General features: G+C 39.1%; 2 protein-coding genes and 2 long non-coding RNA genes across 4 annotated transcripts; 2 read left to right on the forward strand and 2 right to left on the reverse strand.

Annotated features, from left to right (window-relative positions):
- Nucleotides 1-1,119: 1,119 nt before the first annotated feature.
- Nucleotides 1,120-2,660, forward strand: LOC122084412. Its single transcript, XM_042652636.1, has one exon. The coding sequence runs from the start codon at nt 1,608-1,610 to the stop codon at nt 2,499-2,501; it is 894 nt and encodes a 297-aa protein (XP_042508570.1). The 5' UTR covers nt 1,120-1,607; the 3' UTR covers nt 2,502-2,660.
- Nucleotides 2,661-3,778: 1,118 nt separating this feature from the next.
- LOC122084414 lies at nt 3,779-6,065 on the reverse strand. The gene is made up of 2 exons (XR_006141886.1): nt 5,863-6,065; nt 3,779-5,698 (listed from the first exon to the last, which is right to left on the reverse strand). It is a non-coding gene; the product is annotated as an uncharacterized LOC122084414 (long non-coding RNA).
- Nucleotides 6,066-7,358: 1,293 nt separating this feature from the next.
- Nucleotides 7,359-8,625, forward strand: LOC122084413. Its single transcript, XM_042652637.1, has one exon. It carries the CDS (start codon nt 7,572-7,574, stop codon nt 8,460-8,462), a length of 891 nt encoding a protein of 296 aa, XP_042508571.1. The 5' UTR covers nt 7,359-7,571; the 3' UTR covers nt 8,463-8,625.
- Nucleotides 8,626-10,368: 1,743 nt separating this feature from the next.
- LOC122084415 lies at nt 10,369-13,723 on the reverse strand. Its single transcript, XR_006141887.1, has 2 exons — nt 13,041-13,723; nt 10,369-12,515 (listed from the first exon to the last, which is right to left on the reverse strand). It is a non-coding gene; the product is annotated as an uncharacterized LOC122084415 (long non-coding RNA).
- Between the last annotated feature and the right edge of the window lie 1,680 nt (nt 13,724-15,403).

The following is a 15,403-nucleotide window of genomic DNA, read 5'->3' on the forward strand; positions in this document are numbered from 1 at the left end:
CCTTCTCCTATCACAATGTTTACTCTGATCGAACAACAATAAAGCGAGAACTAACAATTTTCCCTTCTCCTATCACAATGTTTACTCCCATCGGACAACAATAAAGCGGAAACTAACATTTTTTTTTTTTATTACCATATCCACTGGTTTCCCAAGAAATTCCTCCCACAAACAACTTTTTTGATGAAATCCATGATGAATCAAGTCAACAAACCAAAAACCCTAACACCCTTTTTCTTTTTTTGATAGGCTTTTGGTGGCTTGCAGGTTTCTCCCTCTTAACACGTCTTAACAGAACCTTATGGTTAGTTTTTTGTAGCAGTGGCAGAAGCCGCAGCTTTCGCCTTTGTAACAGAGCAAGTTCTTTCATATTTGCTTAATTGAGATTCTCTAACATTTGGCAAAGCTATATATCATGATTAGTGAAGATTAGTTGAATATATAAATTTCCCTTATACTCATTGTTTCTGATTGATCCATCAATGAGTGCAGTTCTGCTTACTCTGTTTTTCCCGTTCGATTTCATGTGCTCTGCAAATCTGTTGCTCCACAACCCTTTCAAGTTTCACCCGTCTTCTTCTCTTTCAATGGAAGAAAATGAAAACCCTAACAACCCACAAAAGCAGAAACCTCAAGAAACCCATTTTGTTGGGGGTGTAAGGTGACTTGTCAACGATTGCTAAGAGACGACAAGTCGTGCCGACACCTACCAAGGCAAACACACTTTGACGGGGAAGCGAGTTCTGCCTTACTTCGATGGACTTGCCAGTCAATTTTTGAAAGCCCTTAACAGGGGACTTATAAAAAAAAAAAAAAAAATTTGTTCACTCCGATCACAAGGCCCCAGTCACACCCAACGCTGGCAACCATCCCCGGCTAGCAGCCACGATCACGAAGGGAGGGCAAAAACGACTATGACGTATGGCGAAGGGCAGGGGAAGGCAAGGGTTGCAGGGAAGGTGATCGAGGTGCAAGAAGTCAAGGGTAAAATGGTAACAAAAAAACATAATCGATGGAGAATCACTATTTTAGGTATTTTTGTAAACCCAAACTTGATTTTGGAGATTGTTGTTAACTGAAACACAAGTTGGGTAATTTAGTAAAGTGAAACCCAAAAGTGAGTAATCAGGTAATCTTACCAAAAAAAAATGGTATGGAGAGTTTGATCAGATCTACAGAAGCATAGCTTAAATAAAATCAAAGCTGATTTTGAATTATGTGCTAGCCTTATCTAGAATCGGAAACAGGATTAATAAACCCGTGTGGCTGTAGTATTTTAATATTCACCTATTCATCATTTATAGATTGTTGATCTAAGAACAAATAAATATGGTAAGAATGAACGTGGCCACGTGGGTATATGAAGGCAGGAGACATTAAACAAACATCGGCAACTCTATCATTGAGATCTAAAATGAAACCACATGACTAGCCCGTGATGTTGGATAGCATCCCTTACCAAAAAAAGATGTTGGACAGCGTCAGATTCCTCCTGTCTCATCTAGTTTCTATATAATTTGGGTTCTAACAAGGGATGACCCATCACCTTGCAAGACTAATTTGTACAGAATTTCAGTTACCTTTTTTCCATCTTGTGAGAAAAAGAAATGGCTCCCTCTCCTTTCCATCCTAAAGCTTCACGTCATGCTCGTTCCATCAGTTTGCCATCCAGATCTCATCCTCTTACTCTTCAAGTTGAGGAGCAGTTGAACAGGTTAAGGGCTTCAGAAGTCCCGTCATCATCATCAATATTTTACAACTTGGGTGACCTCAAAGATTTATTTGAAAGCGTCAATGACTTGCTTCATTTGCCACTGACCCAACAAACATTAGCCCAAGAACGAGGAGAGAAATGGGTTGATGAGTTGTTGGATGGATCTCTCAGGTCACTGGATGTGTGCAGTACAGCAAGGGATGGTCTTTCACAGATGAAAGAATGTGTGACAGTGCTTCAATCTTCCCTCCGTAGAATAAGAGTGGAATCTGGTCTAGCAACCGCAGTTGAAGCATATAACATGTGCAGAAAGAAGGTGACTAAGATGATCAGCAAGTGCCTCGGAGATCTAAAGAAAGTAAAGAAGCAGCGTGCATTTTCCTCTCTCTTGGACAAAAACCGCGACATTGTTGCCATAGTTAGCGTGCTAAGAGAAGTGGAAGCAATCACCCTCTCCATTTTCGAGTCCCTGCTGTCATTCTTATCTGGACCAAAGGCAATGTCAAGGCCTAATGGTTGGTCTTTCGGCTTCAAATTGATAAATAAGAATTCTGGGGCTTGTGATAGGAAAGAGATGGAGAGATGTGGATTTGAGAAGGTGGATGTCACACTAGGCACCCTCCTCGGCCACAAGACACACAGGGACCTTGAGTTCAGGCATGTTGAAGCACAGACGCAATTGGAGACAATGGAGTCGAGCATCCGGGATCTTGAGAATGGATTGGAATGCATTTTCAGGAGTTTGATCAATACCAGAGTCATCCTCCTCAATATCCTCAACCAATAGCATAATTCTTGTCTTCCATCAGCTCCCTCAATCTTTTTATTCTAGGGAATTGCCTTGGGATTTCACTTTGTACATTGGAAAGAAATACATGTATACAGAATATTCTGATTAAATACACACATCAGCTCATATAAATATTGAGAGCATCTTCTACCTTCATATCTGTTCTTTGCTTGCTTCTAAAAGTTTAAAGTGCATATTCAACCTTTCAACAATTTATAGTGCTTAATGTAATTAAGATCCATGCATTAACTATCATGGGCATCAGATACGCTTTGCTTCTTAGTTAATCATCATAGAAATCCATATCACATCTGATCATGCTGCATAATACCCTCCAACAGGAGCATTTGATATCAATAAATGTGTTGCAGGACAGCAGGATGAGTGCATAACATTCTACACCAAAATTAATTGCTACAAGGCAACCCTATGGCAGCTGATAACTTATATATAATAAAATGGGGTCTCACAGCATAAACAGTGTGATATAATGAACCATGAATTCACAAGGACAAAATGGAAGGAAAAAAAATGAAAATGACAACAGGAAGAAAAAATTCTGAAATTTAAAAAAACCAATTCAATAGGGTATGGAAGCACCAAGCTCTCATTTCTATAGTTAATGTAAAAAGTAAAATTCTACATCAGTTAAAAATGTGTTGATACTGATCTAATTATATGTTATGATGCCCAAACAAGAAGTTGACCATCGTTTTGATTCCTAATCTGCTGCACACTCTATAATAAATGAGAAAATAATAAATAAGCAGATGAGTGACACTACCTTGTCTCCTCTGCAGATGTTTCACCAGTGCATACTTAATAAATTAAACAGCCTTCTAGAGATTCCAACCCCAACCATGTGTATTACATTCAGCATTGTCAATAGAAAATCAACAACCAGAAGGAAGAGCCAGACGTGGCATTTGCAATTTCCTTCCAAGTAGGTATAGATGTTTATTTTTCTTATGGGATATAGATCTCACAAAGGAGGCAATTAGAATCTCAAGATGCTTGAATTCAAAAAAATTTGATGGTGTCCTCGTGTGATCTCGATATTGATTTCAATTATACATTTTCTTAAGTGTGGCTTTTGCAACCCATGAGGGGGTGGTTGTCCTCCATTTCCCTAATAAACAGAAAACTGCTGTACTTGTCACATTATCCATGTTTAATCCCTTCGATGTTTTGCCTCCCAGAATGCAAAAATGTTTCAATCAGACTTCATAGCAACACAAAAATAGAATGATAAGGCAATGAGATCTACCCAACCCAAGCATAGCTCGAATCAAATCAAAGCTGATTGTCAGTTATGAGCTGGCCTTCTCTAGAATAGGAGACCAGATAATTAAGCCACCCGTGTGGCCGTGGTATTTTAATATTTCACATATTCATTGTATAAAGATTGGTGAGCTAAGAACAAAAATTATGATAAGAAGTGAAGGTGGATATCGAAGGCAGGAAACATTGAACAAACATGGCCGACCCTATCATTGAGATCTAAAATGAAACCACATGAGAAGGCTTATAATGTTGAACAGCATCAGATTCCTTCTGTCTCATCTTGTTTCTATATAAATTGGGTTCTAACAAGGGGTTACTCATCATTTTGTAAGACTAATTTGTACAGAATTTGAGTTAACCTTTTTCCATCTATTGAGAAAAAGAAATGGCTCCATCTCCTTTCCATCCTAAAGCTTCACGCCATGCTCGTTCCATCAGTTTGCCCTCCAGAACTCATCCTCTTACGATTCAGGTTGAGGAGCAATTGCACAGGTTAAGGGCTTCAGAAGCCACCACATCATCTTTGGCATCATCATCATCGATATCTTACAACTTGAGTGACCTCAGAAATTTATATGACAGCGTCGATGATTTGCTTCATTTGCCACTGACCGAACAAACATTAGCTCAAGAACGAGGAGAGAAATGGGTTGATGAGTTGTTGGATGGATCTCTCAGGTCGCTGGATGTGTGTGGCACAGCTAGGGATGTTCTTTCACAGATGAAAGAATGTGTAACAGAGCTTCAATCTTCCCTCCGTAGAATAAGAGGTGAATCTGGCCTAGCAAATGAAGTTGACGCATACAACATGTCCAGGAAGAAGACGACTAAGGTGATCAGCAAGTGCCTTGGAGATCTAAGGAAAGCACAGAAGCAGCGTGCATTTTCCTCTCTCTTAGACAAAGACCACAGCATTGTTGCCATGGTTAGTGTCCTAAGAGAAGTGGAAGCAATAACCCTCTCCATATTTGAGTCCCTGCTGTCATTCCTATCTGGAACAAAGGCAATGTCAAGGGGTCGGTCTTTCATTTCCAAATTAATGAAAAAGAATGTTGGGGCATGTGATAAGAAAGAGATGGAGAGAGATGGATTTGAGAAGGTGGATGACACACTGGGCACCCTCCTTGGCCACAAGACACACAAGGGCCTTCAGTTCAGACATGTTGAAGCACAGAAGCAATTGGAGTCACTAGAGTTGAGTATCTGGGATCTTGAAAATGGACTGGAATGCATTTCCCGGAATTTGATCAAAACCAGAGTCACCCTCCTCAACATCCTCAACCAGTAGCACCCCAATTTTTTTTAACTTCTGGGGAATTGCCTAGGGATTTCACTTTGTACAAGGAAAAGGAATACATGTACACAGAATATTCTGATTAAATACAAACATCAGTTCATACAAATACTGAGCATCTTCTCTCTCCATATCTCTTATTTGCTTGCTTCTAAAATTTTGCTTGGAGTGCATACTTACCTTTCAACAATTTATATTGCTTGATGTAAAATTAAGAACCATGGGCATCAGATACCCTTCTGCTGCTTAGCTATCTATGGAGAATGGAAAATCACAATCCAATCAGACTGCATAACACCCACCACCAGGAGCATTCAATGTCAATAAATGTGTTACAGGACAGCACTCTAAGAAGACAACAATGAGTGCACAACATTCTACACCAAACTCAATTACTGCAGGGTGATCTTGTGCCAGCCAGATAATTCAAATATCCTAAAATGGGTCTCGCAACATAAACAGTGTGATGCAATGAACCATGTCTTTACAAAGACCAATGGAAATAGGGGCGGGAGAGGTGGGGGGGGGGGGGGGGGGACAAACAACAGGAAGAAGAAAAAATTCTGAAATATAACAAACCAATACAAGAGGTTATGGAAACTCCAAGCTCTCATCCCTACAGTTAATGATAAAGAGGGAAAGTGTCAAAATCATATATCAGCTAAAGTAAAATTTCAAATCAAGACCTAGACACAAGTTGACCATCATTTTGATGCCCTAATGTGTTGCACAATATATAATAAATGAGAAAATAATATATAAGCACACAAGTGACACTACCTTGTCTCCTCTGCAGATGGTTCACCAGCGCATACTTAATAATTGAAACAGCCCTCTTGAGATTCGAACCCCAACCATGTGTGTTATGTGCAGCAGTCAATAGAAAATCAATAAACAGAAGGGAGAGTCAGGACGTGTATGGATCAGATATACTAAGGAGACAATTATAATCTCAAGATGCTTTAATTCAATAAAATTTGATGGTGTCCTCTCTTATCACGATGTTATAAACTCTTTGTTATCTAGAAAGAGGTTTGTTCAGCATAACAAATTGCTGTTATCATATTTATGTGAGGTCAACCCAGGAAATTGTTTGTCCCCACAATGTTTTCCTCCATCAATGGGGTAATACACTATTCCATTCAGCACATCAATGGGACCTTTTGTATAGGAGGCAAAGGAGTCATAAGACCTCATAGAACTTCATTTCATGTTTCTTCTTTCCAAGGATTAAAGTATCGGTATCGATCGCCGTATCGATCGGTCAAAATTAAGATACGTATCGGAGGGTATCGTATCGTATCGGAGATACATTAAGATACGTTAAAGATACACACATAAATGGATATGAAACAATTTTTTAAACATTTTTGCATAAAGAATTTGTTAAAAAAAGCTATTGATAACATGTATTATGCATAAACACTAAATTGAGGGTATCCTATTAAGAATTCAAGGTTTGTAGTTGTCCCATAAATGTAAAATCCTTGTTCCCAACATTGATTTTCACTTTAGTTAGAGAAATATGGCTGACAACAACTTTGGAGTAAAAACCTTCAAAAAATCGTGTTTTTCTGAAAAATTACCCATCTTGGCCATTATATGACCGTAGCGCACTGTATCGGTACATACCGATACTCACCGATACGTATCGATGCTCACCGATACGTACCGATATATATCGATACTCACCGATACATGTCGATATATACCGATACGTACCGATCGAGACATATCGATACTCACTGATGCGTACCAATACATATCGAAACGTACATTTTATCTCAATTTTATATTTTCCATAGAGTCATATCGAGGCATATCGTATTGTATTGATGTGTATTGGTGGTGTATTGATGCATATCGATATGTATTATAGGATATATATCGATACGAAAGGATTTAAAAATTTAATGTATTATATTGGTGTGTATCGTACCGATCGGATAAATTTAAGATATGTATCAGAGGGTATCGTATCGATATCGGAGATACTTAAAACCATGCTTCTTTCTAATTTGTATACATTAATAAAGTTATTCGTGTACATTTACCCCTCTTAGTGAGGTTGAAGTTTTGGAGCTCAGTTTTGCAGACCCATTTTTAGTCTGAGATCTGCCAACACATAGCTAATATGTGCTGGCCTTTTCTTACATAGGAGACAAGCTCGTCAAAATGTTAAACCCATCCAGTGCCTGTAGTATTTAATGTTTCAGTCACTCATCATTTATATCTTGTTGGGCTAAGAACAAATAAGTTATGATAAGAAACGAAAATGGGTACTGGAAGGCAGGAGACATTGAGCAAACATCGGCGACCATATCGTTTAGATCTAAAATCATACCAGAGTTGTATGTATGAGATTCCTCATGTCTCCTCTTGTTTCTATATAAATTGGGTTCTAAACCATGGGAAACCCATCGCTCCGCAAGCCTAATTTGTACAGAGTTTTGTGCTAGCCCTTGCGTTTCTTGGGAAAAAAAGAAGAAATGGCTCCCTCTCCAATGCATCCTAAAGCTTCACGCCATACTCGTTCCGTCAGTTTGCCCTCCAGATCTCATCCTCTGACTCTTCAAGTTGAGAGGCAATTACACAGGCTAAGGGCTTCAGAAGCCAACTCGTCATCAATGTGCTACAACTTTGGTGGCCTCGAAGATTTATATGATGGCATTAATGATTTACTTCATTTGCCATTGACCCAACAAAAATTAGCCCAAGAACAAGGAGAGAAATGGGTTGATGAGGTGTTGGATGGATCTCTCAGGTCACTGGATGTGTGTGGTACAGCACAGGATGTTCTTTCACAGATGAAAGAATGTGTGACAGAGCTCCAATCTTCCCTCCGTAGAAGAAGAGGGGAATCTGGTCTAGCAAACGCAGTTGAAGCATACAACATGTCCAGAAAGAAGGTGACTAACATCATCAGCAAGAGCCTCGGAGATCTAAGGAAAGTACAGAAGCAGCGTGCATTTTCCTCTCTCTTGGACAAAAACCATGATGTAGTTGCCATGGTTAGTGTGCTAAGAGAAGTAGAAGCAATCACCCTCTCCATGTTCGAGTCCTTGCTGTCGTTCGTATCTGGGCCAAAGGCGATGTTGAGGTCTAATGGTTGGTCTATTGTTTCCAAATTGATTAACAAGAAATGTGTGGCAGAAGCTGATGACGAGATGGAGAGATGTGAACTTGCAATGGTGGATGTCACATTAGGCGCCTTCCTTGGCCACAAGATAAACAGAGACTTTGAGTTGAGGCATGTTGAAGCACAGAAGCGATTGGAGACATTGGAGTTGAGCATCCGGGATCTTGAAGATGGAATGGAATGTGTCTTCCGGAGTTTGATCAAAACCAGGGTCACCCTCCTAAACATCCTCAGCCAGTAGCATACTTTTCCATGGAAATACTCAACCCTTTTTGTCTTCCATCGGCTTCCCCATATTTTTTCTAGGGAATTGCCTTTGGATTCACTTTGCACATGCAAAAGGAATTCATGCATACAGTATTCTGATTAAATACATACTTCAGCACATAGAAATATTGAAAGCATCTTTGTTCTTTATATCTCTGATCTACTCTATAATTTTCTTTGAGCATTGAAGTTGATACTCTCACCTTTTCAAACATTTCAGTGCTTGATGGAACATTACAATCCATTAACTATCATACCATGCACATTGGATACCTTTTAACTGATATTGAACATTATCACTTGACAATCTTGTACGGACTACTGTCAGATGTTTAGAAACAAAATTCTTTGTAATAGTACATTTAGATCCCCAGACCTTTTCCACTTCAATCAAATATTCTGCCTTAGTATACCAATGGTTGATGCCTCTGGCTATATGTCCGTGTGCCAGATTCATACCACTCGTCACAGCATAAACAGTGAGATATAGTGAACCATGTCTTCACAAAGACAAAATTGGAAGGGAAAAAAATGAAAAAGACAACAGGAAGAAGAAATTCTGAAATTTAAAAAAACAATGCAATAGGGTATGGAAGCACCAAGATCTCATCCCTACAGTTAATGTAAAACTGTGGGAAGTGTCAAGATCATACATCAGTTAAATGTATTATTACTGTTCAAATTATATGTTATGATCCCTAGACACTTAAGTTGAACATCTTCATGCCTAATGTGCTGCACACTATATAATAAATGAGAAAATAATAACTAAGCACATGTGTGACACTACCTTGTCTCCTCTGCAGATGGTTGTTTCACCAATGCATACTTGATAATTCAAACAGCCCTCTAGAGATTCGAATCTCAACCATGTGTTATATTCAGCATTGTCAATAGAAAATCAATAACCAGAAGGTAGAGCCAGACGTGGCATTTGCACTTTCCTTCCAAGTAGGTATAGATGCTTATTGTTCCCATAGGTTTATATGGATCTCACATACTAGGGAGACAATTAGAATCTCAAGATGCTTGAATTCAATAAAAAATGGTGTGTCCTCGTGTGATCTCGATATTGACTTTAATTATTTTCTTAAGTGTGGATTTCATGATGTTATAAACTCGTTATTATCTAAGAAACAGGTTTGTTGGGGATAACAAACTGCTGTCATCATAATTATGTGAGTTCAATCTGTAAAGAGAAAGGATACACAATCCAGGAAATTGTTTGTGTCCCCTTACTGTTTTCCTCCCATCATGGGGCCTTCTTTTGTTTAGGAAGAAAAGTACTCATGGGACCTCACAGAACTTTTCATGTTTCTTATTTTTAGTTTGAATACACCAATAAATTTGGAACTCGTGATAATTTGCTCTCTCTCTCTCTCTCTAATTTGTATACATCACCTATTCAAACGTGTATTAAAAATAGGATGGAAATGATGTATCAAAAGTGAAAGTGGACCCATTACCCCTACTGAGATGTGTTGGTAGTGTCAAGACTGGTTTGGAACAGAAATCTTATCAAGACGGGTTTGGAACAGAAATCTTATGTAAAATATAAACCTGTGTTCTGTTCAGCTTGTGCACAGCTGATGAAATGAAGATTTTACATATTCTAAGGGACTTCTACCTCTATACTTGCCTCTGTTACTTTTCTCTTTTCCTCTTCTTTTTCAACCCCTTCCCAGTTCTTTATACCCATTAGAAAATTTTCATTTCCATCATCTCATGGCTCACCATGGATTGAACCAGTTAAGGATAGGGTTTTAAGTTCAATAGGGTTCCATCATCTCATTGCTTGCCATTGATTTTTGCATCGTTAATAGTTTATTGTCTCGCTAAGTCAATAATATAGCACTCACATGGATGAAAATCACGGCACAAGAGTCAAATAATTTAAGTGGTATAATTACATTTTATGATGATAAATTTGTCAGCTGCTATCAGTGTTTCAATGATCGGCTTAATATCTCAGGGACTCCAGCTACATTTTGTCTAAAATGAAGGAAAACTAGGTAACACTAATAGATCTAGTGGCTTCATGACACTTCCTCTTTTAATATTTTACATTGATAATGCTTCAACAAATCGGCGGTCACATGTCACCAATAAGTTTCACAACAAAAAGCACATCAGGGAGATTTTTGCAAAGGGAGAAATATGGAAAATAATAAGCACAAATTGGTCTTGGCTGATGCCATCTAATTCTGAAATTATGAAGTAACATTAAACTCAGGGTTACTGACTGGCATCATCAGTAGGATATCATGTAATAATCACTTACACTTGATTTCATCTGGTGCCATCAAATTCTGAATTATGTGACATTGCATGCTGTCTTACTGACTGGCATCATAAGCAGGATATCACGAACTAATAATACACACACTGTTTACATGTTAGAAAGAAGAACAAAGATCACAAATCATGCTAAAGCTAAATTGAGATTTATTTTTCCAAAGCAATGCGGGAGGGGCCATTAAGCAATGCTATGTGATCAACTAATGTGATTTGAACGACAAGGGGGAATCATTTTTGCCATTCTAACTGGGTGGTAAACTTCATGGTCTACCATATAATTGACTTTTCTTCTATAAACTTCGGTAATCAATAGATGGATTTGTTTCTGGTCAAAATCAGTCTAGGAAAGGAACCTCTATTATACTGTGAAGCAAACTACATTGTGCTTAAAGTTGCCACTCGAGTAGAATGACATGGCAACATGTCCATGAAGTTTGGGTGCCAACTAAGCTAAGACCTAGCAGATCGAAGAGATCACCAACCAAAAATGGCTTTGTGGGTCGATCAACAGAGAGTCCTTTTATGATGCTGTGCATTTTAAAGCCTGAAGTGTGGAGTTTTCTTCCACATAGTGGGTTGAAAGTGGCAAATCCAAACCGTCAAAATTATGGGCAACCCTCTGGTTTTGCACTTTAGCCACAAATAGCAGCTCTCGAATATTCCTATTATTCAAAAACAACACATGGAGAAGTGGAAGGCAGCTATTAGGAAAGAACTTGCCAAATGGAAAGGGGATGAACGGAGGAATATGCAGACACCCTTTTTGCAGCCAAATCAGTCACCATGTTTCAGAACTATCACCTCGGATCATCTGAGCACTCATTTGCAATCCATTGAGGAAGTTGAGTGGGCAATTCATTCTTATCGAATAGCTAACATACAGTCAATCCATCCTTAAGATCCCAGACATTTGACTCGTCTTTTCACATTCTAACTCACAACCAAATAACCAATTCATCCCCCATATGCATGACCTCCATGCAAGACCTAGGTTCTCTTTCCCAATGATATCTTCCCTCCACCTGCTCCCATTGCCTGCCTGTTTCTCTAGGTTGCATTAACTTTGTTGTCACAAGCTAGAGGGGAAACTATGCTTATACAGTTATACTCCAATATATACCAACTTCCCTGCTTAATTTCCAGAATGGCAATTGCAGATACAGAAAACAATCCTAGGTTGGTAAGTAGATGTCACTTGCAAGGAAAAACATCCAAAAACAGGGTACATCCAGCTCAGCCCAAATCTACTATGCCTTTTTCATGTCATTACTGAGTGAAACTTCTTGGCCAAGCTGTAGACGATGAAAATCATCAACATGATCACACAATTCTTCAACGGCATCCATTAAATCCATTGCGTCGCTGATGAATATGATGAAGTGGCTTCTAAATCCCCGAACTGCAACTACTGCCCTTTTTCTACCAAAAGAAACAACTAATGCCCTTCCATGGAGGCATTCAAGGATGAGATATAGAATAGAGGACAGCTTAAGAGAGGAAGCATGACAAACAAATTGTACAGTTTGCAGCAGAGGCAGCCATGTTCCCCATTGTAGAAGAAACCGAGCACCGAGAAACATAACTCATCCTAAAGAGAAGGGACTCCCAAGTCCCAAAGATGCATCTGATATATAGATGAGAACAAGGAAGAGACACAAAGAATCTTGTTCTGAATCGGTGGTGGTAGAACTTCCTGATGTCGTAGCAATGTTTCTTGCATATATTACCCCTAGCATGAAGTATCTGGAATACATCATACAATGCCCATGCGTGGATGTATATAATTAACATGCACAAACCATTGAAAGGCTACCACCATGTCTCCCATACGGGTAGACCAAGGCCACATACAGTGTTGCTTAATCTGGCACTCAAAGAGGTTCAAACCGACCAGTTTCTCAACAAAATAAGATATCCAAATCAACTGTATGCTCTGCCCCCGACTATTTTAATTTTCAATTGGAGAATATAAGTGTTGGTGTAAGGCCATTAGGTATGGCATCATCTTCGTTTTCGTATAACAATTATGGGAGACAATCGGAATCCCAACTGATCTGACTTCAATTTTTTAGCAGAAATAATGTTCCTGAGATCTACATTATATTAGCTGGGTAGTCACTCGAATGCTTGGGTTTAAATGGAGAGAACAGGATTTTTTTTTTTAATTAATCAATCCATGTCGCAGGAAAAACGACGGTAGTAGCAGGCTGTGATAAATGAAATTAGCTCGATAAGGATAACAGAAGAAGCGTACCTCCGACCGAAAGAATCATGGCAGCTCAGATCCAAAGCGAAAGCACATGACTAGAAGAAGGAGACTTGAAGTGGCAGGAGGAGAGATTCCTCGTGTCTCCCTCTCTTCCTTGCATCAATGCACATATATATACAGGAGAGGCCAATAGAGATATCATTCGGACTCAATAACGGTTTGGGTGCTAGACTTCCTTGTGCATATCTTTTTCTTGCGAGAAAGGAAGAAACTAAAATGGCCGTCTCTTCTGCAACTACAAGCTCAAAGCACGCTAGATGCATCAGCTTACCCTCTCGATCTCACCCACTCACCCAAAGAGTTGAGAAGCAATTGTGCAGATTAAGGTCTTCTTCAGAAGCCACCTCCTCTTGTTCCTCATCTTCACTGCATCAGAACTTGGGTTGCCTCACAGATTTATACGATTGCATCGACGAATTGACTCAGTTGCCGCACATCCAAAAAGCCTTATCCCATGGTCGACACGACTTATGGGTAGAAGATGTGTCGAATGCATCTCTGAGGCTTGTGGATGCATGTGGTAGCACCAGAGACGCCCTGTCCCTGATGAAGGAACACTTGCAAGACCTTCAATCTGCCCTTCGGAGGAGAAGGGGAGGAGAGCTTGGTCTGGAAAAGGAAGTTGCCAGGTACTTCTCTTCCAGGAAGAAGATGAACAAGGAGATCCGCAACTGCCTTTGGGAATTGAAGCGAACAGGAAGCAAGCGCCCTTCCTCCATTCCCTCAGACGGAGACCACCACGACCTTTTGTCTACCTTGAGCGTTCTCAGAGAAGTGGAAGCGGTCACCATATCAACATTGGAATCCATGTTGTCGTTTTTGTCGAAGCCCAAGACTCGATCAAAGGCTAGTGGTTGGTCATTGTTATCCAAAATGATGCAGACCAAGCGTGTAGCCTGCGAGGGGCAAGCATTAGAGATGAATGAAGTAGAGAAAGTAGATATGGCATTTTCAACTCTCGTGAATCAGAAGCCATGCAAAGGCAATGAAACCAAGCAAGTCCAAAACCAAGATGTGCAGCAATGGTTGGAAGGTCTGGAGTGGAGCGTCAAAGATCTTGAGGAGGGATTGCAGTGCGTGTTTAGGCGGTTAATCAAGAGCAGGGTCTTGTTCCTCAACATCCTCAGCCATTAATCATTAGTTACCAAACATGTTCATCCTCACTTCTTCGATTTTTTCCCCAAGATGAAGTGCCTCACTGATCTTATTATATGTTCAGATTTGTATACAAATACACAAATGATAAATACAAGTGTTCTATACATTTATTTGGATTCTAAATATGTTGCTCCCATCGTTTATTTCTCCGTTTTTACTCCCCATTTCTTCTCTTCTCCATTGAATCAGACAATTTTTAATTCGTAAAGAAAAGAAAAACAATATTTAGTTAAGCTGCTCCAGCACAGCTATATGGGTCTCCTATCCAGATTTTAGACCTTTATTCAATATCGTACTTGGAGCAAATATGTGCTAGTCTTTCCTCGCCACTTCTTCTATGGTCATTTTTAACTTACTCATAGCTTTTTCACGTCCTTTCTAATTGAATCAGATCACTCCTCCTTATTGGTGCATCTAATGACCTCCGTTGAACATGGTCATACCATCTCAAACTATTTTTCCAAAATTAATAATAAATTGGGGATAACTCTTTAATTCGCTCTAATGCTTTCATTCCTTGTCTTATCTATCATAGTTTTTCCATTCATCCATTTTAAAAGTTTCATCTCCTCTATACACAGCTTATCAATATGTTGTTTTTTAACTGGGTAACATTCCGCACCATATATCATAATCGGCCATACAATATAAAATTTTCCCTTAAGTTTTATAGGGACACATCGGTCCTACTTCCCCAATTTATACATCCTACTACTTAATTTTATGTGATACATCATCCTTTAGATTCTCTTCCTTATTTATGATAGAACCCAAGTATCCAAAAAAATTCATTTTACGAGTTCACAATATCTCTCTCCCCTTGATAGTGGTCATGTCATTATTTATTATAGTGTGACTAAAGTTAAACATCATATACTCTCTCTTTGTTTCTTGATTCCAAAATAACTCTATTTTTAAATAAAATCTAAAATAAATAAATATTTGATAATGGTTTCCCCCAGGACTGTAATAGGGTGGGATTATTTAAAACTCCAGTCCAATCTTGAGTCTCTTTAACTGAATTGAATCGTTCCATTCCAAACGCGGGGACTAGAAATTCAGCCTTACAGAGCTATGCAGGCCTGACCTTAATTGGCCCTGAGAAGAAATAAAGGATGAAAAAGAAGTCAAGGTCAAATTAGTTCAGCCCAAGGCCTCAACCCTGGCTCTATCTCAACCTGACTCGGGGC

The sequence above is a fragment of the Macadamia integrifolia genome, chromosome 7 (assembly GCF_013358625.1).
Source record: "Macadamia integrifolia cultivar HAES 741 chromosome 7, SCU_Mint_v3, whole genome shotgun sequence".
NCBI lineage: Eukaryota > Viridiplantae > Streptophyta > Magnoliopsida > Proteales > Proteaceae > Macadamia > Macadamia integrifolia.

Bases quoted from the DNA above. Each gene is read 5' to 3' on its own strand.
- LOC122084412 (XM_042652636.1), top strand. From the start codon at position 1,608: ATGGCTCCCTCTCCTTTCCATCCTAAAGCTTCACGTCATGCTCGTTCC.
- LOC122084413 (XM_042652637.1), top strand. From the start codon at position 7,572: ATGGCTCCCTCTCCAATGCATCCTAAAGCTTCACGCCATACTCGTTCC.